The 25,000-nt window shown below is 45.8% G+C and overlaps 2 protein-coding genes across 4 annotated transcripts in view; both read right to left on the bottom strand.

Annotated features, from left to right (window-relative positions):
* LOC121685556 (pancreatic triacylglycerol lipase-like) overlaps window positions 1-18,164 on the bottom strand; it is a 40,780-nt gene extending 22,616 nt beyond the window's left edge. The window contains exons 1-4 of the mRNA XM_042066151.1: window positions 17,989-18,164; window positions 16,892-16,959; window positions 15,665-15,810; window positions 6,141-6,195 (exon numbers count right to left, since the gene is read on the bottom strand). Coding sequence (XP_041922085.1) covers window positions 6,141-6,195; window positions 15,665-15,810; window positions 16,892-16,959; window positions 17,989-18,164 — 445 coding nt within the window. The remainder of the gene's footprint in view (window positions 1-6,140; window positions 6,196-15,664; window positions 15,811-16,891; window positions 16,960-17,988) is intronic.
* A 778-nt stretch (window positions 18,165-18,942) lies between these two features.
* pitx3 (paired-like homeodomain 3) overlaps window positions 18,943-25,000 on the bottom strand; it is a 19,202-nt gene continuing 13,144 nt past the window's right edge. For all 3 annotated transcript variants that reach the window (XM_042066615.1, XM_042066617.1, XM_042066616.1), the window contains exon 4: window positions 18,943-20,645. In XM_042066615.1, coding sequence (XP_041922549.1) covers window positions 20,052-20,645 — 594 coding nt within the window. In that variant the 3' untranslated portion in view covers window positions 18,943-20,051. The remainder of the gene's footprint in view (window positions 20,646-25,000) is intronic.

Raw genomic sequence — 25,000 nt, 5'->3', positions numbered from 1 at the left:
CACCTCACTGGGCTCGTATTCACCTGCACACACACACACACACACACACAGACCTCACGGGGTGTGTGTGTACACTACCCCCAGACGGGTTAAGTAGAGAATAAAATGTTCCTTCAGGACAAAAGTAACTTAAACCATGAAGGCTGCTTACCATGCAGGGCCTAGTGTGTGTGTGTGTGTGTTACTACATTATGAAGGCATGCTGCTTACCATGCAGGGCCTAGTGTGTGTGTGTGTGTGTGTGTGTGTGTGTTACTACATTATGAAGGCATGCTGCTTACCATGCAGGGCCTAGTGTGTGTGTGTGTGTGTGTGTTACTACATTATGAAGGCATGCTGCTACCATGCAGGGCCTAGTGTGTGTGTGTGTGTGTTACTACATTATGAAGGCATGCTGCTTACCATGCAGGGCCTAGTGTGTGTGTGTGTGTGTGTGTGTGTGTGTGTGTGTGTGTGTGTGTGTTACTACATTATGAAGGCATGCTGCTTACCATGCAGGGCCTAGTGCAGGGCCGGCCCGAGGCATAAGCGAACTAAGCGGCTGCTTGGGCCCCCGAGTTTCTTTCTTTTTTTTTTACATAATAAATAACGTAAACAAGTGACATCAATGAATGAATAAATGAAACAATTAATAATTTAAAACATGAAAATTCTGATTTCATGATCAATATGCCTGCCTACCTCTACTGTGTCTGCCAGCCTTTGAGTCACGCGCATAAACTAGACACCTCGGGTGCATAGACAATTCGTGCAGACACTGCATCAAGTTCAAAAATCGGAAGAGACGGTAATGTTAAGAAAAGTATCCCTCTGGTGCCAAAAACAGTAAGAAGAAAATGACAGAGGAGGAGAAAAACAAGCAAGATACAGGTATGTTTGCATGATTATTTACAGTATGTTTTGTGCTTGAGGCAGCTAGCTAGCTGTCATGATCTAATAATATAAGCCATCACCAGAGCTAAATCCCCGCCATCAACAGAGAAATGTCTCCCATTAATATATATTTATCTAGATGTATTTCAGATGTCAAGGATATTGGGATTGTTTTGGATGTTTAATCAAGCATGTACCCTAGCCATAGGTGGGCTTTTGTTGTAAATTAAAGTTAGCTAGCTGACTGACGTGGACATTAGCACTAGCTACATGAAAACGTACTGTAGCTGAAGGCAAATGTACCACAGAGGGATTGTTTCTGATTTCGCACCTGAAAGTGTTGATAGTTTATTACTGTTCTATAATATGTGACATAGTGGTAAGTCTGATAGCAACAGCAGGCTAAGCCCAGGCTCCCAGTCCCAACCCCAACCCACTGACTAGCGCGACTCTGGGCAATCGTAACGTTCCAGCTTCATAGGCAAAGATGGAAGTACGTGCAGTCTGGCAGTACGTGCGCTCTGCTCTATGATCTTTGGAGAGAGATGATAGTGTTTGAGAAAATATACCATGTTGGGTGGGGAGACTTCTGTGATGAAAATAGACTTACATTTGATTAAGATAGTGGCAAGTGATGTAGCGGTGCTACCCTAATATTTAGGCTGCAGTAGATCACCATGTTAAGCGTTCACCATACTGCAATTAAGTATACTTTTGATTATGCCTCATTTGCCAATAGAATATGAATTGTTACATGTGGAATTGCTTGTTGATGAGTGTAAGTAATGATAGCAAAATAAACTCATTCTGCTCGATCAAATATGCACTTATGCAATATTTTTTTTTTTTCAGAGACAATGTTGAAGTACTTTGGAGCACATCTCTACCACTACCTAACTCTACCTCATCAAGTGTCTGCCTCCATGGCTGATGACACAGAAGGTGAGGTTTTCTTGATGGCAAATGGTTACATAGCCTGTTAATATGACATGACACATTTAACATAGTTTTTGTTTTATTTATTTATGTATTTATTTAATCATTGCAGGTTCGTCCACTGCAGAGTTGCAGATACCTGAAAGCCAGGAACGAAGTAGGAATAAGTATCTATTTTTTGGGACATTTTATTTTTGATTATTAATGTTTGTCTATTTTGGTTTTTATTTTGTAGTTGAAGATTGCTCATTTAATGCACATTTGCGGATTTGTTCTGCAAATCTGTTGAAAAACAAGTCATTAAACGGATGTACTTGTTTACAACAAATACAAATGCTGTTGTATTTTGTTATTTGTCAATTCAACTTCAGTAAACCACCCTTAGTGCTTCACTTTGAATATGAATGTTTTAAATAAATCTGTAAATAATAAATAAATTAATACCCTCTAAGATTAAAAGGTGACAGGGTTGGTGTAAATAACAACTAATACATTGGTTTACCAAGCACATGGGGCCAGAAGTCTAGAGCGGAGCCCCAAAACATTTTTGGCATGTGAGCAAGGATGGATTACTGAATGAGCCTACCGAGTCCTTATGCATCTGTGTCCAGGGGGACAGTAGTTCATAATCAGTCACTGTATTAATACATAACCTCACTGTATTAATTTATAATTTAATTAATACAGGCACCTCTACCATGGGTGCCTGTGCCATGGCCATTGCCCTGTTTTACTGCAGGGGTTCACCGGGGCACTAGGTGTCCCTATCTTGTCTGGTGTGTCTTACAGGCTTCCTGCTTGTTACACATGGGCCCGGGTGCTAGCCTGTGGGAGTGTCTTCTCTCTTCCCCGCTCACTTCGCCAGTGAGAGCTGTCTGGGTGGCTTGACTGCAGCAGGCCCAAGTGATGGCTGAGGCGTCTTATGCTTTTGTTTTGTTACTTTCTTTTTTGTAAATATCTTTTTTGTAAATAAATTATTGTCTTATTTACGCTAACCCCTCGAGTTGTCTCCATATTTGCCATGGTTTTGAGCCAGATCGTGACATATGTCATTATAGTGTGAAGTTGTCAATTATCGCCAAGCACAGGTGACTCTGCGTTGTGGGAGGGGGCCCCCAAATCAAATTCTGCTTAGGGCCCCCAAAAGGCTCGGGCCGGCACTGGCCTAGTGTGTGTGTGTGTGTGTGTGTGTTACTACATTATGAAGACATGCTGCTTACCATGCAGGGCCTAGTGTGTGTGTGTGTGTGCGTGTTACTACATTATGAAGGCATGCTGCTTACCATGCAGGGCCTAGTGTGTGTGTGTGTGTGTGTGTGTGTGCGTGTTACTACATTATGAAGGCATGCTGCTTACCATGCAGGGCCTAGTGTGTGTGTGTGTGTGTGTGCGTGTTACTACATTATGAAGGCATGCTGCTTACCATGCAGGGCCTAGTGTGTGTGTGTGTTACTACATTATGAAGACATGCTGCTTACCATGCAGGGCCTAGTGTGTGTGTTACTAAACCATGAAGGCATGCTGCTTACCATGCAGGGCCTAGTGTGTGTGTGTGTGTGTGTTACTACATTATGAAGGCATGCTGCTTACCATGCAGGGCCTAGTGTGTGTGTGTGTGTGTGTGTTACTACATTATGAAGGCATGCTGCTTACCATGCAGGGCCTAGTGTGTGTGTGTGTGTGTGTTACTACATTATGAAGGCATGCTGCTTACCATGCAGGACCTAGTGTGTGTGTGTGTGTACACACCTAATAGCTTTCTTCCTGTGTGCAAGATTTGTTTATGTAGCTGTGACAACGCATGTGCACTTCAGGCGGCATGTCTTGGGTGACGTTAAAAAAAGTTGTTAGCCTATCAGGAGATTTTAAGATTATTTGCGTTGCATACTGTGGTAAAGACATAGGCTACCGGTAGGCTGTAGCCTAAGGTCGTCTCGTTCAACTGGATGAGGATTTCCTCGAGTTGCCCCAATTAACGTCGATACTGCATATGGATCAGTGACAAAGGCACTGTAGTTTCAAAGACTGTTGCAGTTCATTTCAAGACTTTTCGTCAATGGTAAGACTAGAATTCTATTTCAATAGGCTATTGCTTGGGCCTCTTGTGTTAATGTGCGCTGTGTGTGACCTGCGTGCGTGCACGCTCATCTGATTATGTAGACAATTTGTTGTCAGTGTTGCCAGATGCCAGCAAGGTTTTCCAGCCCAAAACCTCGTCAAAAACCGCGAGAATGCACAAAAAACCGCCCAAATTTGCTTTTGCTTGTTTCTCATTTAAACACATTAAAATCATTAACAAGCTTTAAAATGACCCATTTTTCGACTTAGCCTATCCAATTTCAGAAACAATATTCAATCAAATGAACGCAAAAGTAGGCTACACGGACGTCAGACTATTATTCTATAAGCTTATGTTACGGAAAATAATGCAATAGGCTAAACATAGACTATTAATCTGTCTGTTTAGTGTCAATAGACGCTTGGAACAAAAGCATTCAGTAGGCTAGCCTAACATAAAAACATTGAGTGGATATATAGAGTGTCGACTCTTTGCAGATGCAGTGCGTTCATAACTGGTGGGCCAACTGTAGGCTACACAAAAAATATTTTCATAGGCCTACCCCAAATGTAGGCTAAAGGCTTGAGTTAAACTTGAGTCTGACACCTGTGATTTAGAACAATTAATTAATAGCCTACCTAGGCGCTATATATTCCCTGAGACAGGCAGTTAGGCCTAGAGTTTTCATGAAAATCGCGCTGAATAGGCTATTTAGGACAGTGTCAGTGCGCTCTTTGCAGAAGCAGTGCGTCCATGCATGGCAACTACACGCAAAAAATATTTTCATACGCCAGATATAGGCTAAAGGCAAACTTGAGTTTGACACCTGTAATTTAGAACAATTATTAGTCCTACCTGACAGGCAGTTAATCCTAGTTTTCATGAAAGTCGCGTTGAACGAACAGGGGTGTCAGTGCGCTCTTTGCAGAAGCAGAACGTTCATGCATGGGCCATCTCTACACAAAAAACATAGGCCTATGGCCCTAGGCCCTTCGTGAAAATCGCTTTGAGCAATTGTTATTAGGCCTAAAAATAATTAAAAAGTTCTAGTAGGCGTAGGCTTTGTCAAACTTCCTCAACAACTGTCGGGCTGGACGGAACGTGGGCCGTAGTCCTATGTCAAGCCATTCGCGCAAGACCTGCGCACCTCCATCAACCCTGAAAGAAGGGGTAAGTCCATCCTGTCTCGTAGGTAATCTTTCAGCAGTGTGCACATTCATGAAGAGATTGACTGTAATGACAAAATGCTCTTTGCCCACTTTGGCATATTGACATTGTCAGTCAGCTAGCTAAGTTTGAAAACCCCGCGAGCTGTGTGTTTGAATGGCGGTCTGCGCCAGAGTAGGGGAGAACCGGACTGAAACACTTTTTAATTAAACGTAATTTACAAAGACATCGTAAAACACTGAAAGCTAATATTTTGTCACAAGCAAACTACATCGGTCCTCTGTCAAATACAGTTGCATTTTCAGCTCTGAACAAAACCATTCAGGATTTATTTAAGGAGAAATCGAACATGCGTTTTGTTTCATTCGTCCCTCCAGACCGGGATAAATGAAACGACATGGGGGACGAAAGAAACATACAGCTTAAACTTCCCACAACTTCAATATTTGACAACATCATGAATGGTACTTGAAATATGTTTTAATTTGGATAAATTACTGCTGGGCTTTACTGTCTGCTGTGAATATCTAACAACTAATTGCGGTCATTGTGAAGCGCATATCTCGCGGTTATGGAAATACCATGCACTATGCCATTTATATGGCTAGAATGCATGTTTCGATACATAAGGTGACGTGAGCTGAGAGTGTCTGTTGTGAGTTTAGGGGGGCACGTCAGCCAGAGGGTGTGTGAGTGAGTGAGTGAGAGACTGCTGCCTGCTGACCAGAGACGGTCGCTGGAAGAAGGGTCTGAAGTGCCTTTGTTTCGGCTACAAAAACCCGCCGAACTGATCCGAAACCAGCCCAATTTTTATACACCCGCCCAAACCCATTTTTGCCCGCAAAATAGATTGCAAAACCGCCCAATTCTGGCAACCCTGTTTGTTGTGTGTTCCGTTTAATGGGCTAAAAAGACAGGCTATCCACAAACGTGAACGTTTAATCACTACCATGGGAATAACTGAGGCATCATCTGCGTCGGGATCGGGTCGGGTTCGGACATAAAAATGAAAATGCCTGTCGGGTTCGGGTCGGGTTCAGACGCAACACGAACCGCACTCTAGTGTGTGTGTGTGTTACTACATTATGAAGGCATGGTGGTTTACCATGTGCAGGTCCAAGCAGGCCAAGCAGGACGGTCATCAGGCAGGGCAACAACATCTGCAGGACAAACACAAACATAAACAATAAACACAAACACACACACAAACACACACGATGGTAAATCTGAAGCCTCAGGTGTCCGATCAGCTCCACCACATCCAGAGAAAAGGTGTCTTGCTCTGCATGCTTTCTCTGTCTAGATCTGCAGGGTTAGGGCCTCCTCGATGAGGAGATTGCTGGTCCGCCGATAATTTGCAGCACAATCGAATGGTAGGCCTATCATTGAAAACTAAACATTTTCCAGAATAGGAAATATTTCTTAATTTAGTGTTATGAAATAAAGAGGCATAGCATTAGGGGGTGGTGTGTGCACATCTGCGCAAAACTGTTGCACGACTGGAGATAATGTGGGCAGCAACAAACAACGTAGCCTATTCAAAACAACGAACGAAGGGGATTCTTGCTGTACATGAAAACAGCATAGAGACATGGCTAGATTTTTAAATTGACACTAGTTAAGCATGTTTAAGTTAGGCTAAAATGAACATGTTGCATTCTATACGGCCATGTCGTATGTATGCTAGCCTGTCTCCCGTTTTCCTCGACTTGACTAATTAAGAAGCGATAATAGGATATTTGACCGGCATATCATCAAAATGTCTGGAAAACGAAAAGCGGAAACTCTGACACACACACACACATACAAAAACACACACAAACACATACAAACACTCACACACATACATACATACAAATACATACACACACACATACAAACACACACACACATGCATACAAACACACACACACACACACAAACACACTGGCTATCTGTTAAAAGTTGCATTGACTTCAAAATAGCAGAGCAGAGCTTTCTGCTACCGCGCACCCCTCCTCTGGAATAATCTCCCTCCCTCAGTTCGATTAGCAGACATCCCTCCCTATTTTTAAGTCTAGACTCTAGTCTCTTTAGTGCTTCCCATAGTTAGGTATGGTGCAGTGTGGAACTTCAACCACCTCAGGGTTTTTTGGAATGGACCACCCTCAGGCTCGGACTGGTAATCTGTACAACCGGGCAAATGCCCGGTGGGCCGGTACCCATGTGGGCCGGTGAGCTCCGGGATTTAAAAAAAAAGTTATTTAGCCTATTTGCGGCCCGTTCTGTAGGCCTAGGCCTAGCCTATAAATGCAGTTGCATCCATTTGGCTTGGGGGGGGACAGGTCAATCATTTTGGCCTCTTCATGACAGGTCCAGTGTGTGTTACGATCGCGCCCCCCTGCCCCACCCCTCAAGTGGATTTGTCCAAGCAGCCGCTAGTGCATGGTAGCCTAGGCTGTATAAGTGTCCTCCGCTGGCTGGTGTTCACATTATGGCAGTTTAACCGTAAACAGCAATCAGAGGTCTAGTTTTATTCCATAAGTATATTGTTTTTATAGACGTTAGTTACACGCGCTACCAAGAGCTTCCATTTACTGCACCACGTAAGCTACTGTAGTGCGGTTCTGTCAACATAAAAAAAACTACGGGTAGCCTACAATTTTCGCACAACTTGGTGGAAAAGTGTAGCACATGTTAAACAAAACCCATTCATTTTTGGAGCTGATCCTACTCAAAAAGAAAACTTAAAAGTATTGTAGCGACCGGCTGTCAATCAATTGGGCAGCGGTGGCCCACTGGTTAGCACTCTGGACTTGTAACCGGAGGGTTGCCGGTTCGAGCCCCGACCAGTGGGCCGCGGCTGAAGTGCCCTTGAGCAAGGCACCTAACCCCTCACTGCTCTCCGAGCGCCGCTGTTGTAGCAGGCAGCTCACTGCGCCGGGATTAGTGTGTGCTTCACCTCACTGTGTGCTGTTTGTGTTTCACTAATTCACCGATTGGGTTAAATGCAGAGACCAAATTTCCCTCACGGGATCAAAAAAGTATATATACTTATACAATCAGGGAGTGCCCGTGCTATGCATAACCCCGGGCACGCTCATGGTTGGCAGCCTGGTGAGAGGGGGGCGGGACCCGGGCCGCTGTGTGTCATATGCTGCATTGTGTGCTTTGGTGACAATAAACCAGTTCATGAAGCTCTGGCTCTTGGTGAAACGCTACAGTATTTTCCATATTAGGCCTATCCTTAGCTCACAACAACAGTGAAAGTGAAACTTGGAAAGTGATCTCTCCACCGAGTGTTACATTAGATGCACAATCAATCGCGAGTCGATGCAGGTAAAAATTAGGCTATCAACTGGTAGGTTAGTAACGAAGGTAGCCTAATTTTGCAAAATGTGATGACGGCACACAAACTAGGACAAAATGTCATTTCTGTCAACTATGACGATGTCCATGTTCAGTAGCCTATATTTTTCATTTAGTCAAGCAGTGACGTGGTTTAATGCATGGGGTAACATGACGTGAGACAGACAGAATATGAGCCTGTCTTTAGTAGCCTATCCCTGAATCCTGGGGCATTGCCAGGGCCGAATTTTGCTCCCAGTCCGACCCCGACTACCCTGCTGTGTCGTTGTGTGGCTGGCACCCCAGTCATGCGTGAGATGGTGGTCACTGACCATACCTGCGCTGGTGCTGACTACCCCTCACCATGCCTTAGTTATGCTGCTATAGCATAGCGCTGTCATGGGCTTTTCATGTGTCACGCCCTACAACCCCTCTTCTCTCCCCCTCTCTCTCTCTCAACTCTCCCTCCTACCTCTTCTCTCCCCCTCTCTCTCTCTCTCTCTCAACTCTCCCCCTCTCTCTCTCTCTCTCTCTCTCAACTCTCCCTCCTCCTACCTCTTCTCTCCCCCCCTCTCTCTCAACTCTCCCTCTCTAGTATAACACTATATAGTACCATTGATATACTTATCAATACTAACCATCATGATTTATAATAATACTAACCCACTCTATATCTCTCTTTCTTACCCCTTACCTCACTTGTGAGCTAAACCATCACCAGTCATCAGCCATCCTTGTGTTTGGCCCTCATTGCACCTGAAGTCCCATCCCACCTGTTGCTGTCCCCTTGCCCGGACTCCTGGCCCGAGCAGCCTAGTGACCCACTACTTGCCCTACGACAACTCCTAATCCCTATGGACAATTCATTCCCTACACTGGACTGTTTCTGACACTAAATTCATGCGTTATCATACATGTAACCTCACCACTGTGTAACATATACCTCAGGTGGCTTTAAACACCATGTTCTATTCTCTACACCTAACTAACCTTTCATTTATCATGTATACAGACCTTACTGTCCTGTAACTGACCCTAGGCAGATGGGTCGGGCCCTTGAGTCGTTGATCTGCTCAAGGTTTCTTCCTATACACTGTAGGTATCCCCAATTCTAAGGAGTTTTTCCTCGCCCCTGTTACTCATGGGCTCTCTCTGAATGTTTAACACTCTGTAAAGCACCATGAGACATGTGTAATGTTTTGGCGCTCTATAAGTGAAATTAAATTGAAATTGAAAAATACACACACACACACACACACACACACACACACACCTCTCAGGCTACAGGAGTCAGCAGACAGAAGAGATGCTCCAGGTAGCCATAGAGGAAAGAGAGAAGAGAGGAAAGACTGAAGAGAGGAAATGATGAAGAGAGGAAAGAGAGGAAAGAGGAAAGAGAGAAGAGAGGAAAGAGAGAAGAGAGGAAATGTGGAAGAATGAAGACTTACCGTGAAAATGTGCAGACTGCAGAGGGGTCAAACTGAGAATTACAGCAACTTTACAGCAACTATTTATACCTCCTCCCTCTCTCTCTCTCTCTCTCTCTCTCTCTCTCTCACTCTCTCACACCCCCTCGTATGTCTTGGGAAAGGTCCAGCTGCATATGTCAAAAGATGGTCAGATGATAAACTCACTCGTGGAAGAACAACATAGTAGGCTAGTCGGCATTATCGTTAGCAAGGTCTGAACAGTGAAATACCACAGAGGCAAAGAAATATCAGGGAAGATTGTCACTGACGTATTAAAGATATAACTCTTACATCATATTACTACAATATATTTGAACAAATGCATAAGCAATAGTCCAGTGCTATATTAGAGTGTCTGCCTGCCTATATAGATTAATAGTGTTGTTTAAGTAGCCCAGTGCTATATTAGAGACTATATAGATTAACAGTGTTGTTTATCAGTAGCCCAGTATATAGATTAACAGTGTTGTTTATAAGGAGCCCAGTGCTTTATTAGAGCATGTGATATAGATTAACAGTGTTGTTTATAAGTAGCCCAGTGCTATATAGATTAACAGTGTTGTTTATAAGTAGCCCAGTGCTATATTAGAGCATCTGATATAGGATAACAGTGTTGTTTATAAGTAGCCCAGTGCTATATTAGAGCATCTGATATAGATTAACAGTGTTGTTTATCAGTAGCCCAGTGCTATATTAGAGCATCTGATATAGATTAACAGTGTTGTTTATCAGTAAAGTTAAAGCCTAAATGTCCATGTTTGGCTGTATCTTTGTCAAGCACAGCACTGCAGCACATTGGTAGAGAAAGTGACTATACACACCTGAAATATACTGTTCGCCACACACACTGGGTATGGTTGAAGAGTTAATTGACCGGTAAGTAGTTTTTGTGAAGTTAAATAGTTAAATGTCACAAATAATAATGTCCCTTTGAAGATTAAAAGACAATGTTTTCAAATAGTCTTGTTCATCCCGTGAACTCAGATGGCTTAGGCTATATCATGCTTGTGCTTGCATGCATTTCTTTACAGTAAATATATGAGAAAAAAAATATACAAAAAACAAACAACCCGGGAAATAAGTTTTCCTGCTGCCTTTTTACAACAAGGTTATGGATCTGAATGCTATTTGTGCAGGAAAAACAAAACGATATAGTCCTATTGCCTTTTTACAACAAGGTTATGGATCTGAATGCTATTTGTGCAGGAAAACAATGTGTGTGTGTGTGTGTGTATAGTCCTGTTGCCTTTTTAAAGTGGGCTGTTGCCTGCGTGCGGTCTTGGCACATAAGATGAGACGGCGTCCGCAGGACACAGGAAGTTGTTCCAGTACGTGTCTTTAGGAAAAATTCACACCAGGCCCACTTGTGTCCACCTGGAGAAGCGGGGATAAAACTACTGTTTTAGTTACCGGTATATATACGATATATACGTTACGGTATATATAATTGACATGATTGTTAGACTCATTGCATAATATATAATATATCATGCAATAACATTATTATAACATTTAATTGATAGCACAACTATTAATGCAAACGACTAAAATACTAAAATAAACGACTAAAATAAAAGGGCAATTACTTATTAGTTATTACCACTGTGCAAGTGTTTTTAAATATTCAATGCTAACTCCATTCTTTTCTCTGATATTGATAAATGCCGCTTTTTCACCTTATTGATCTTCACATTTGGCTATGGCTACAAAAGAATGTCCTTTCAGTATTGTAATAAATGGAGTGTTACAATCAATGTTATACTTTGTGAACAGATCAGATGACGAAGAAATATGGGGGATGGGGGGGCCGTTTATGCCTTAAATTAATACTTTACATGCACACACACACACACACACACACACACACACACACACACACACATATATATATATATATATATCAGGGCTCGAATTACCCCCCTGTATAAGTTACACTACATGCATTATTGTGTTTGACACTGAGGATAGCCTATCTGAGACGGTGGTCTGGTTTAAATGAGTTACGTTGTGAAATTGAGAATGGCACAGACTAAATCGTTTAGTCTATTTCTTTGTATTGTGAAATTGAAATGAGATATGGACTATTACAATCAATAATATGTTGAAATTAATGAAAAGTAATCAATTTCTATGAAAAATCTATGTCTGTTGTGTGCGTGTATCAAGGTAAAGCCTAGGCCTACCGTGCGCATATACTGTACTGCGCAAAAGCGCCACTTGCGCCTAGGCTATTTCATTGTATCGCCTTGTTAGGCTATGCGCGGGGTGTGCCAACTTTTTATGAGATAGAGAGACCCCCTTAAAGACATATATATATATTAATACTAGCACTCGCATACAGCCACACTCTCATACATACATACTTGCAAGTATGTATGTGTGTGTTAAGTATGTATGTGTGTGCGCACATAAGTATGTGTATTCATTTAAGGCCTAGACGGCCCCCCATGAAGAAATATATCGGCCATGGCCACCTTAGCCTCTACTCACAATTAATGTAAGTAGAGGCTAAGGTGACGTCTTGTTTGTTAATGTAGCCCAAACAGATTACGTTTTAATGAATGCAAATAAGGCTATTATAAAAGCGACGACACATTAAGGATCGTTGAATTTTGAAATTGTAAACGTTCAGTTGTCTAAGACTGAAACGCAGTTTGCATTTAAGCTGCTATTTATTGGCGATTGTGTGGTGTCCCCTCCGACAGTTGCTGCACTATTCGCACAGCGATGAAACCGCGACTCTGCGGCTCTGCAGACAGATATGCGCACGGTGCGAGCGGCGGCACTGTCTCGCATTTGGGTCATTTTTCGAGGTGCAGTACAAAGTCATTCGGACGATAGATGGCAGCAGAGAGCAAGTATAGCTCTCTGCGCTTTCAATTTGGTAGACTACTGTGAGCGTCTGGTGAGTTATTTCTGTGAAATGAACACCTCAAGTAACAAAATGTATGTCTGTGACACTATGGCAAGCACTGTCGCCTTCTAACAGAACACGAGCACACCTGGTATTTCCAAGCAGGTTATTCAATTAAATAACTGACTATTGTCAGTCACTATTGTTGACATTTACGCAGGTTCGAGTCACACAGGCCTCGAGTAGCCTAACTTGTCGAGGTTACCGTTTAAAGACTTCAAATGGAAACCAGAGATAAACCAAACTATTCCTTATCTTGTGTAACTGTAGGCTACTTTACCGAGATTAAAGACTGCCATCGTTTTAAAATATCTAGAAATAGCATCCTGTAGTTAGACATAATTGTTTCGCATTGTCTATGAGAAATGTATGACGCAGTGACAATGCCTCTTTTTGAGAATGCACTTTAGAGAGATTTAAAAGCCCTCCTCTCAGTGTGATCCTTGGTGGATTGTTTGGCGTTTGTTGGACAGAGGGGAAAGTAATCTGGACCAGATGCTATTGCGGAGGCATTCGGATGGCCATTGTGAGGTTGGGTGCTCTTAAACCCGGGATAATCCCGTCGGAAAATATCCCCAAGGGCCGCCATTTTCTGGGGGTTCGCTTGTACAAATACTGATTAATTAAAGGTGTCTGGGTTTGTGTTGGAGTAAGAAAAACAAACCAGTCCATATCCCGAGTGTGTGTGTGTGTGTGTCCCTAGTCCATGCCATGTATTTTTGTTTGATGTGAAATCCTGCAGTAGGGTGTCTTATTTATATTATTTTATTTCCCTTTCCAAACATACCCAACTGATCACTTTGAGGATTTTCCCTCGTTATTTATGGAAAGCACCTCTTGCGTGAGAGGTCGGAGCTGGGTGCCTTAGGTCGCAACCTTTGCCATCTTGGCATAAAGCCCACAAACTTTCTCTCCTCTGTGCGAAGATGTCAGTGATGGTGTGTGTGTGTGTGTGTCACAGTAGAAAAGTGAAGCACACGGCAGGTCTCTAAAGCCAGCCAATCATCCTGCAGTGAATAGTGTGGTTTCATGTCTCCCGAAGGCTAAAAGCTTTGATATCCTTCAAAGGTTTCTCTTTTTCATTCGTTGATAGAGCTCTGTCATTAATTTGCCCTGGCCGGGGCAGTGTGTGGCTGCTGGGCAGGAGAGGGGGGGGGGGGGGGGGGGGGCAGATGAGGGGGGCAGGCGGGGGCAAATAACGTGCGAGCCGGGGCAGGCCCGAGGCCAGCGGCGAGAGCGGCAGGAAAGCCAGCAGGTCGATCTTACGGGCTTACCGCTGGAATGTTAATCCCGCTAATGTATTACAGTTGGGGAGTAATGGCCAACCCCACCACGGAAGACAAGAGAAACAGCAGGGTTTTAGAGAGGGAGAAAGAGAGGAGAGAGGGAGGACGAGAGGAGAGAGAGAGGAAGACGGGGGGGGGGGGGGGGGGTTGGAGGGGGAGAGAGGGAGGATAGGATAGAGAGGGAGAGAAACAGAGAGAAGCTGTAAACTTTGGGAGGAAAAAAGCGCCTTGGGGTACACTGTGTCAAGTGTGTTGTGAAGTAATAAAAATATTTTTTTTTTTTCTTGTTGTTAGTGATGAAAATGTGCCAGCATTCAAAAGTAGAGCTTGAGGAGAAGAGATGGTTGGAGCTTTTCAGTGTTGAATATTACTACCCTTGTGTGTGTGTGTGTGTGATAAGTATTTGCATATGTGTGAGAGTGTGTATATTTGCACATGACTGTATACAACTATATGTCTAATTCTGTGTGCGAGAGTGTCTCTTTGTGTGTGCACTACATGGATGTGAGACCCTATATGTGTGTGTGTGTGTGTGTGTGTGTGTGTCTGTTTGTAAGACATGGATGTGAGACTATGTATGTGTGTGTGTGTGTGTGTGTGTGTGTGTGTGTGTGTGTGGCTGAAGGGTACTGTGTGGTCCTGTGCCCAAGGCTAGACTGTGTGAGGCCGAATACAGACTATAGATGCTGTGGGCTCTCTCTCTCTTTATCTCTCTCTCTCTCGCTCTCTTTTCGGGCCACACCGTGACAATACCTGCCCTAATCACATAACGAGGGATTACTGCCAAACGAGCATCATGGCCACTCAGGCACACAATGGCCTCGGCAGAGCACAAATCCCTCACCTGAAAGCATCCTGGGCCTGGACCAGCACGTTAGGGGCTGAACTGAGAGCGGTGTGTTTCTTCGTTGACGTTGGTGCGCTCTGCTGTGACCAGCCTGGGGCCGAGTGGCCACTCATCAGCCAGAGACTGCAGGCGAGCTGAGCGTTTAGTAAACAGCTGTCCAAACAGCAGTGCTCCAAATCAATTTCAGACCGAGGCTCCAAAGTCATATTAAAAAAGTTATATTGCTGAATACAACTTTGTCTTTTTTGCCTAGCTCCCTAAAAAAGTACTTCATTTAGTGCAGGCTCTTCCAGGCAGGTTTCCTTCGTGAGAATGGGTGAATGGCTCCCTTAAAGAGAGCTATATTAAATTCTCATGAATAACTTTTCTCCGGGAATGATCAATTTGTTTTGTTAATAAGTTTGCCAAAGCCAGATCCCCACACTTTAATTGTTTTAATTCCTCATTTAGAACATCATATAAAAAGGAACTGACATTTCTGTCTGTCTTCTGTTTATATTTTTGAGACTAATTACTACAGGGTCTTCTCTTAGAGCGATCAAATTTTCATTTCATGTTTTAATTTAGGCTCTCTTTCCCCGAGTCACGGGTTCACTGAATTGCAGATTGAGATACAATAATGAATAGTAATTAAAGCGCCGCTCCCTTTCACTGGCTGTACAATTAGTAAATTAGTTCACACAGGACACGGCAGCCGATTCTTCAAATTAAACTCACCGCACTCACCTGCCCTGTTATGTAACACACTCATTTTTGATATTAACTTTTTCATTATGTTATGATTACTTTGACTTTGAAGGATCCGTTTGCCATCTCCGTCCTCCTCCTGAGTCGCCTGATGAGGAAGAGGCGAGTCACACAGCTCATGTCTTTGCTCTCCAATGGTCGCCATGGCAGCACGTCTTGGCAGAACCTGACCAGCGTGTCCCAGACTGAAGAATGGGACTCACACTGGTTCAAACCTGGCTCACATCTGCCCCTGATCTGCCCCTGATGTGGCCCTGATGTGGCCCTGATCTGCCCCTGATCTGCCCCTGATTTGCCCCTTATGTGCCCCTGATGTGGCCCTGATCTGCCCCTGATTTGCCCCTTATGTGCCCCTGATTTGCCCCTGATGTGGCCCTGTTTTGGTACGGAGTTAGCTCTGGTTCAGTGTGAGGTCCAGTCTGGTCCACTCTCTCCACAGCCCCCTGTTCCATTTTTAAATTGCCTCACATAACAATGATGACATTTAAACCAAAGAGAGAAGAAGAACGATTATATTCTCCCACTTTCCCCAGCATAGCGCGCCTGACATTAGATCAGTGTGTTACCGCGGCGACTGCATGACAGAGGGCACGGCAGGATATTTATAGCTGCTGGTAGGCACAGCGGCTGCTTGCTGCCTTGATGCTAATCGGTTGTTGACTATAATTTAAGTGATATTAGTCCCAAGGAGGCTTTAGTGACGGCTTAAGTTCTACCAAGCCCTCATCGTCCTGTCCTCAAGAGTATCCGCTGTTATCTCATAAAGCCCCCCCCCCCCCACACACACACACACTCACACACACACACCTGAGGGAGTCTGGGTCACGTCACAACAAACAGGAGGACGTTTTGGACTCATTAAATGTTAATCTGAACCTCCCCTCACTTCCTGGTCTACTATGACCACAGCACATTAGCAAATGCTGGAGAGAAAAGTAGGCTACAAACCATGTTCTCAATTTGGGCTTTAGTTGACACAATGGCTAACAGGCAGTAGCTTTAGCTATTTAGAATTAGCATTAAGTGGCTATTGTTTACAGTTAGCATTACATAGCCTACTACTAATAAAAACAGTGTTACTTAAACTGTGGCTTGGTGATTCTGGCTGTGTTTGAGAGGAGTTGTGTGGTGTCGGGACGTCACACTTCAGTGGTGTTTCTGACTGATGGCGTAGGGCCGCGGTCAAGCTCGGGGTTGGGGATGTTTGGGGGGCCAAACAAACGCAGACTCCTTCAGGTGGAGGGAATTCTCAGAGGTGGTCGTTACCACGGTGGCTGTTTGGAAGACTTGATCCTGGAGCGCGCTTGGCGAAAGCGAGCCCATTCTGCAGCGGGCTGAGGTAAACATCAGGGACCAGGGGGGTTTGCCCGTAACTGTGCTATTGATTCAGACGGCCCGCGCAAGGGCATCCAAGTGTGCCCCGGTAACCTCACTAAGACAGGGCTGTGGCCTCACACACACACACACATATACAAACACACACACACACACACGCTCTCTTGCTGTCTTACACACTCAGACACACACACATCCACACACACACTCTCTCTTTCACACTCATACACACATACACTCACAAATGATCACACACATAAGCACAAACACACACACACACTCTCTCTCTCTCTCTCATACAAAGAAGAGACTCACAGACTTACAAGCTTACACTCACAGACATGCTCATAAGATTCATAAGTACACAACTCACAAACAGATACACTTACTCGTGCACTCTTCACACACACTGCCACAGATTCATTCGGCCGGAGAGAGTCAGAGGCCGAGCAGCGCTCACACACACTAGCCATCCACAGGTCTCCCAGAGGGCTGGCCTCTCATCGCCGCCTCCAAGACCCACCAAGAAACCACCATTAGGCAACTCCTAACTTTCCCCCAAAACTCCTATCAGCCACGAGACTTAAGAATCCCCCTTCAAACACACACACACAGACAAACACACACACACACACACACACACACACACACACACACACACACACCAAGAGAGAGACAAAAGCATACAAAGACACACACACATACACAGACAAAAACAGGCGTACACACTTATGTCCAAGAGTGCCAGATGGATGGCCTTTATAAATGGGTGTCCTGCCGTCTGTGTCTAGTAAATAAACTCTTGCTAGAGTGTCGTGCTTGAGAGTGCCGTTTTCTACTTTATGTTTTTATGTGTAGTAAACACCAGGGCGGAAACGGCTTGTTCTGCGCGCGCCTATTTTAAGAGCGAGACTGAGCTTTGTCACTAGCGCGTTCACTTGAGCCGTGTCGGTTAACCTTTCTGATTTCACCTGGTGACGTCAGGGAACGCTGGAGGATTCCATTTCCCACCCCGACCAACCCCCTACCATGTGAGGGAGGGGGGCAACAGAGCACTCAGTGCCCAGACTGTCTGCCTCTGGCGTTCTACCCCCGGGCCAGTGAGCGGGGCTGTTGACAGGAGTGCCGTTAAAGTGCCCGCGCTGAGCCGCGAGATCAGCTTCAAACACACGGGGTAACACACAACTTTGGGTCGGTCTGGCATGGCGGGGCCCAGCAGGGCCCAGGGCTAGCTCTGTGTGTGTGTGTCTCTCTCTCTCTCTCTGTGTATGTGTGTGTGTGTGTGTGTATGTGTGTGTGTGGGGGGGAGGGGGGAGTAGGCCTGGTAGGCATTCCCCTCTGGTCAGGATTGAGTCTGCATGCCTGGAGAACGCTTACGTAATGTTGGCACGGTCCCCCTCGCACTCGCCCACTGGTGCCACCCGCCAGAGCGCCCTCTGTGGCACGGCACCAGGAATGCCCGTGTGTCACCAGAGCACTCTCTGGACAGAACGCCATGTGTTCCCCGAAGGCCAGCGCAGCACTGGAGGTCAAACAGATCAGTAACAAGGCAGCAGGAACATCTATATCTCTCTCTGGCCCTCCCTCTCCCTCCCTCCCTCCCTCCCTCTCTCTCTCTATCTTTCTGACTTTGTATATCACTCTACGTCTTTCCATTTCTCTCCCCCACCCACCCACTCCCTTTCTCTCTCTCTCTCTCTCTTCTCTCTTTCTCTCAGACTCTCTCATCTTCTCATTTACCTCCTGTGTCCTTACATAATGTTGCCATGGATCACAGCTGGAGTTGCTATGGCGGCGGTGGAACACTGTGAGGACATGATGTCTACACTGGGAAAGGGCTCCGTGCCTTTGTCCCTCCTCAGGAGCAAAAACAAGCAGTAATGAGACGGAGCTTTTCTTTTTGACAAGGGCTTTGTAGGAACACTTGTTATTCATAGAAAACAAATCATTTTTATTTTTTTCTTTAATGAGACGAAGCAGGCTACACCAGAAAAAAAAGCTTGTTTTTTTTTTATAACAACTGCACTCTTACATACATTATTTTACAATCATAGACTCCCTTTTTTCAAACAGCACACAAATCTATATATTCAATGGCTTTTTCTTAAACTTCAGCTCTCCTCTCAAAAAATGCCCTAGTCGGCTCTGGCTGAGACACATGTCATCTCCGATGAGGTCTCGTTCTCGCTGGTTATTTGTCTTGTCTCTGACACTACTTGCAGCTAAGTTTCGTCTTCCTTCTGACAGCGACCCCTAACCCTTGACCTTTGGCCTAGGGGAATGGAATTCATAACAAAGATTCAGTTTCCTGGAGGAGGTCGACCGAGTGCTCTGCTCCAGACTCAGCTCTTGAACATGCGCATCTCATCTTCAAAGTACTACGTATTGAAAGGTCTCTTTTATTCGTCGTTGTGTTGTGTTTGTTTGTTTGTTTGTTGTCGTTATTGTTGTCGTCACATACAAAACATATAGTTCATTATGTACATCCCCTCTGGCCACTGCGGCCCGTGTGGTCGCTCTGCCGCGTAGCCTGGTCTTCAGTGGCCGTCTGTTTCTAATCGTTTTCAGTTGGACTGCTGAAGAGTTTGCCATCGGTGCAGTGCATGCGTTTAGGCTCCACCCCCTCCTCTCACTCCCATTGGCTGGAGTCGTATACAGTAGGCCACACCAGCGAGGGAGGACCGAACTGGACCGATCCGGCACCAACTCTCCCGCGGCCTGTCTGACTGGACCGTTTGGCCGTAATGTTTTTCAGTGTGGTCCTGTAGGGAGAGGCGTCGGCTGAATTGTCCTGTTCTTATGTGGCCATGTGCTCCCACCCGGTACCATCATCCAATCAGAGAAGGCTCTGTGGTGCCATCATCCAATCAGAGAAGGCTCTGCGGCGCCATCATCCAATCAAAGAAGGCTCTGCGGATCAGATCAGATCACATCAGTCCGGTCCATGTTCCTGTTCCTGTCGGGTCACTCAGATGGACTTCATTGGTTTCTACACTGTGGGGTTGAATTGATTAGGAGGGATATGTGTGTGTGTGTGTGTGCATGTGTGTGAGTTAAGTGTGTGTGTGTGTGGGTTGTGACTAGCGGGACCTCATACTGGGCGGTCCACGGCGTATTGGCATGGGCTCAGGTTGGACACGGGGTTCTGCATGGCCGGGTAGGCGAAGTTGGCGTGCTGCTTGGCCTTGAGCCGCAGGCTGGCCAGGCTGGAGTTGCAGGTGTCTCTGTACATGTAGGGTCCGGCTGCCGACGCTGCCGCGGCCGCTGCGTACGGGCACCCCGTCGCTGCGGAAACCGCCACCGCCGCCGAGTTCAGCCCGCCCCCGTTGAGGTTGTTGAGGTTGCCCAGGTTGTTGAGGCTGGAGGTGGGCACGCCGGTCACTCCCGAGGGCACCATGCCCGAGCCCATGTTCATGGAGGGCAGCGAGGAGGGCGGAGGCGAGAACATGGGCTGGGTGGACAGGGGGCTCACGTTCATCGAGTTGAAAAAGGGGAAGCTCTTGGCCGACAGCGGGCTGCTCGCCAGGCCCTTGGCCGCCCAGTTGTTGTAGGAGTAGCCAGAGTAGACGTCCTCGTACGGCTGCATGAGCCCGTTGAACTGCGCCCCGAAGCCGTTCTTGCACAGCTCCGCCTGCTGGTTACGCTCGCGTTTGCGCCACTTGGCCCGCCGGTTCTTGAACCACACCTGGACAGAGAGAGAGAGAGAGAGATGAGACCACGACATGAGACGGAGGAGAGGCCAGTCCAATAGAGTGATGGGCAAACGGTCAAAAGCACATGAGTGATGATGTCGTGTGTCAGATCAGACGCAGGTCTGAGCAGATATGAAAATGACTAGATGGACTGAAGCCCAGAGAGGGTCTGTGAGATCAGTGTGTGTCATTCACATCAGCAACTCTTACACATCCAGAGAGGGTCTGTGAGATCAGTGTGTGTCATTCACATCAGCAACTCTTACACATCCAGAGAGGGTCTGTGAGATCAGTGTGTGTCATTCACATCAGCAACTCTTACACATCCAGAGAGGGTCTGTGAGATCAGTGTGTGTCATTCACATCAGCAACTCTTACACGTCTTTAGGAAAATATTAACATGTAGGCTACACACTCAGAAACTGGAGGATGTTAATGCATGTATCATAATGATGCAAGCATATATCTGGAGTTGTTTTTCTGATGTGGGCCCATGCTAAAATCACACATTTATTCAGTGGGATTTTCACAAGAACTTCACCATCATTGATTGCTCACACCTTACCTTATTAAAAACAAAATAATCCAAATTTAAACTGACTATTTCAGTGCAATAAACTAAAATGAAATTGACTATTAAAACTAAAATGAAACCCTAGGGTAACAAATGGCAAGGTAGAGCAAACACTTTTAATTGGTTTAAAGATTCCATTTTTTAAAGAACAGAAGACAATTTAGAACTTTAATAGCAGATTTGTAAATGAAAAAATATCCTCTTTTCATCAGCACCCATTGTGTTACAGGACAAGAACCTCTGCTATCACCTTTAATCTCCCTAACCACGATTAAATGTGGTGATCTGACAAAAATAAGTATTTTATTCAATCTTTTCAACTGAAATGTAGAAAATCATATTTTATATATTCAAATCAAGACACACACAATTACAATTAAAAGTAGAGATCTCATATTTAATATTGCTCACAAAAATTGTAGAAACAGAAAAAGAGAAAAACTATCAACTATATAACCTTTAATATGCAAAACTGACAAGCAGACGGTTTATGAACAAGCAGACGGTTTATGAACATGCAAAGATGAAATCACTACTTCTAGTGTGTGTTTGGCGTAAAGCTCCACTGATTTCTAGACTGCAGTTGAAGAGACACCCTCAGGGCTGTAGCCCAACACACACACACACACACACACACCCCTGTATCTCGTGCCGTTTTTGTTTCGCGGAAGCATTTGAATATCAAATGGAAACTGAATGCTAGGATGAGATTTGAAGGTGATTTCCCCCCCCCTTTACTTTGCAGGACACACACACACACACACACACACACACACACTCTGTGGTTATCCAGATGAGTGGAGTTGTAGTGGCACATGAAGACTCTCCAATCTCACTGCCTACTCCACTGACAGACAGAAGAATCTTCAGGTAATATCTCTACTAATATCACTGAGTCAACATGTGCAATCACCAGGCTGCATATATAGTCCATTTAAAAAATGCCTGATATAATATTATATTTATTCCACCTCACATTTTTTTTTATTATTTATCCTGTGATTTCTGCTCTAGGTCTCACAAAAGTAGAGGATGTCAGAAGTGAACTACTGAGTATAATTGGCAAACTGGCAAACCTCACTACTGAGTATAATTATTCACACTGGCAAACCTCACTACTGAGTTAGTGAGTATAATTATTCACACTGGCTGTGTTTCACCTCTTGTGTGTTTCAACCAAATGAAAGCCTGAGGACTTTTGAAACACACTTTGGTGTATTTTGGTTTTAGCCAGTCTCCTTTTGATTAAACAATTCTTACTAAAAACTTTTACAATAAAATATAACATGTTCATTTAAGACCACTTCTGCATTGAAGAAGTGCATCCTAACGGTTGGTTTTGCCATGATCTTTTGCAATGAAAAAGAATGGAGCGATTTTTAGTGAAACAGAGTTTGGCTCCGACTGCCCCCCCGCACTGGCCCGCCTGGGGCCCACATGGACACTCGGACGGTACTGTGCACATGAACGCGCTCAGTCGATACCCAGCGTCTGATACGCTGCCACGCTCTCTAGGCAGCCTGGTGCATTAGTTGTGTGTGTGTGTGTGTGTGTGTGTGTGTGGTGTGTGTGTGTGTGTGTGTGTGTGGCCGGACTGCCTGGTGCATTAGTTGTGTGTGTGTGTGTGTGTGTGTGTGTGTGTGTGTGTGTGTGGTCCGCTGGCTCCACGCTCTCTAGGACTTTCTGGGTCACATGTCTTTTTTCTGCACTAGTTTTCTTGTATTAACGGAGATGTGAGCAACCCAACAGGTAGACCCAAATTCCTTGTGTGTGTTCTTGGGTGCCCTCGTACTTTACACCAGCATGGCGGCGAATGGGCACTTGATGAGACGCCAGGTGCATGGTGGGTAATTTTAGACGGGGGGGGGGGGAGGGGTGTTTGTTAAAGTGAAATTCCTGCGTCTCTTTGTGTGGTCCCCTCTTGGCCAGCACTTAAAAGTGACCCCAGCACAGTGCGGCGTGGTGGTGGCTTGGCGTATGATTTAACATTTGGAACTTCATTAGGGACACATTCTCTCTGAATTGCATAAATCAACATGACAGAAGAGAGGCATGCGGACCATGCGGACGATGCGGGCAGCGTCGGCGTCCAGCGGGGCGGTCCGGCGGGGGATTAGCGTCCAGCATGCGCAGTTCACAGGGCCGCACGCTCAGCTATTAGGGCAGGAAGGCCAGTGGCCAGCGAGCTGTTGTTCTTTCAAAATAACAACCAAGACTGCGCACTATGTGACCTTTACTCTAACACCACCGCCAGGCTGCCTGATGCATTAGTCGTGTGTGTGTGTGTGTGTGTGTGTGTGTGTGTGTGTGTGTGTGTGTGTGTGTGTGTATGGCCGGACTGCCTGGTGCATTAGTTGTGTGTGTGTGTGTGTGTGTGTGTGTGGCCGGACTGCCTGGTGCATTAGTTGTGGCTGGGCTGTGTGTGTGTGTGCATGTGTGTGGTGTGTGTGTGTGTGTGGCCGGGCTGTGTGTGTGTGTGTGTGTGTGTGTGCATGTGTGTGGTGTGTGTGTATGTGTGTGTGTGTGTGTGTGTGCATTTCATTTGTATATGTGTGAGTGTGTGTGGGTGTGTGTGTGTGTGGGGGGTTCATTTCATTTGTATATGTGCCATAATCCCTCCTCCCCTCTCAACGATCTGTGTTCCCAACCACGTCAACAACACGGTGCCCCACTACTACAGAGAGATGGAGGGATAGAGAGAGAGAGGAGAGAGAGAGTGTAGGAGAGAGAGAGAGAGAGAGAGAGAGAAGAGAAGAGATGGGGGGCAGAGGGCAGAGAGTGGGAGAGAGAGAGAGAGAGAAGAGAGAGAGAGAGAGAGAGAGAGAGAGAGGAGAGAGAGAGAGAGAGAAGAGATGGGGGGCAGAGGGCAGAGAGTGGGAGAGAGAGAGAGAGAGAGAGAGAGAGAGAAGAGAGAGAGAGAGAGAGAGAGAGAGTGGGGAGATGAGCCCAGAGCCATCTTCTCTTCTCACAGAAAGCCGTCTCTCTCTCTCCTCTCTCTCTCTCTCTCTCTCTCTCTCTCTCTCTCTATCTCTCCTCCATCACCCTGATCAACCATGACATGAGCTATCTGAGGGAGCCACTGCCAGCACATTCGTATTTTCACACTCTTGGCTTTTTGGCCCAAATCCCCCTCCACTCCAGGCCTCCCACTTGTGCTGACAGCCCATGAAGGAGAGAGTGCAACAGTTGGGAACACGTGATGTCACCCGGCCCAGGGGCTTAAGCTGCTTTACATGGGGCTTAGGCAGCGGACAGCTGAGGCCAGGACACATGGAGGCCGGATCAGAGCCGGATCAGGGCCGGATCAGGGCCAGATCAGCGTCAGAACCAACTGGTTCCGGATGGGTTCTACTTCCAGCTGTAGGCCAGAGAGATGTGTGTCACCGCAAGCTGTCATGTGACATGACGCATCATCCTCTTGAGATGCAGCAGCTCCAAACGCAATGCTTATCTGCTCTCCTGCCTCAGCACACACAAGGCACACACTCCTGCTAGCACACGCAGGCACACACTCCTGCTAGCACACACAGGCACACACTCCTGCTAGCACACAACAGCTGGAGAACAGGGGAGAGGACAGGAGAAGAGGAGGGAGGAGGAGAGAGGAGAGGAGAGGAGGAGAGAGGAGAGGAGAGGAGAGGAGAGGAAAGGAGAGAGGGGGTGAGGAGAGGAGAGAGGAGGAGGAGGGGAGGAGGAGAGGAGAGAGGGGGAGAAGAGAGAGGAGAGGAGAGAGGAGGAGGAGGGGAGGAGGAGAGGAGAGAGTGGGGGGAAGAG

This window comes from Alosa sapidissima, chromosome 16 (genome assembly GCF_018492685.1).
Source record: "Alosa sapidissima isolate fAloSap1 chromosome 16, fAloSap1.pri, whole genome shotgun sequence".
Classification (NCBI taxonomy): domain Eukaryota; kingdom Metazoa; phylum Chordata; class Actinopteri; order Clupeiformes; family Clupeidae; genus Alosa; species Alosa sapidissima.
Note: the sequence above shows the minus strand (reverse complement) of the source record. Positions and strands in the feature narration are given on the sequence as shown.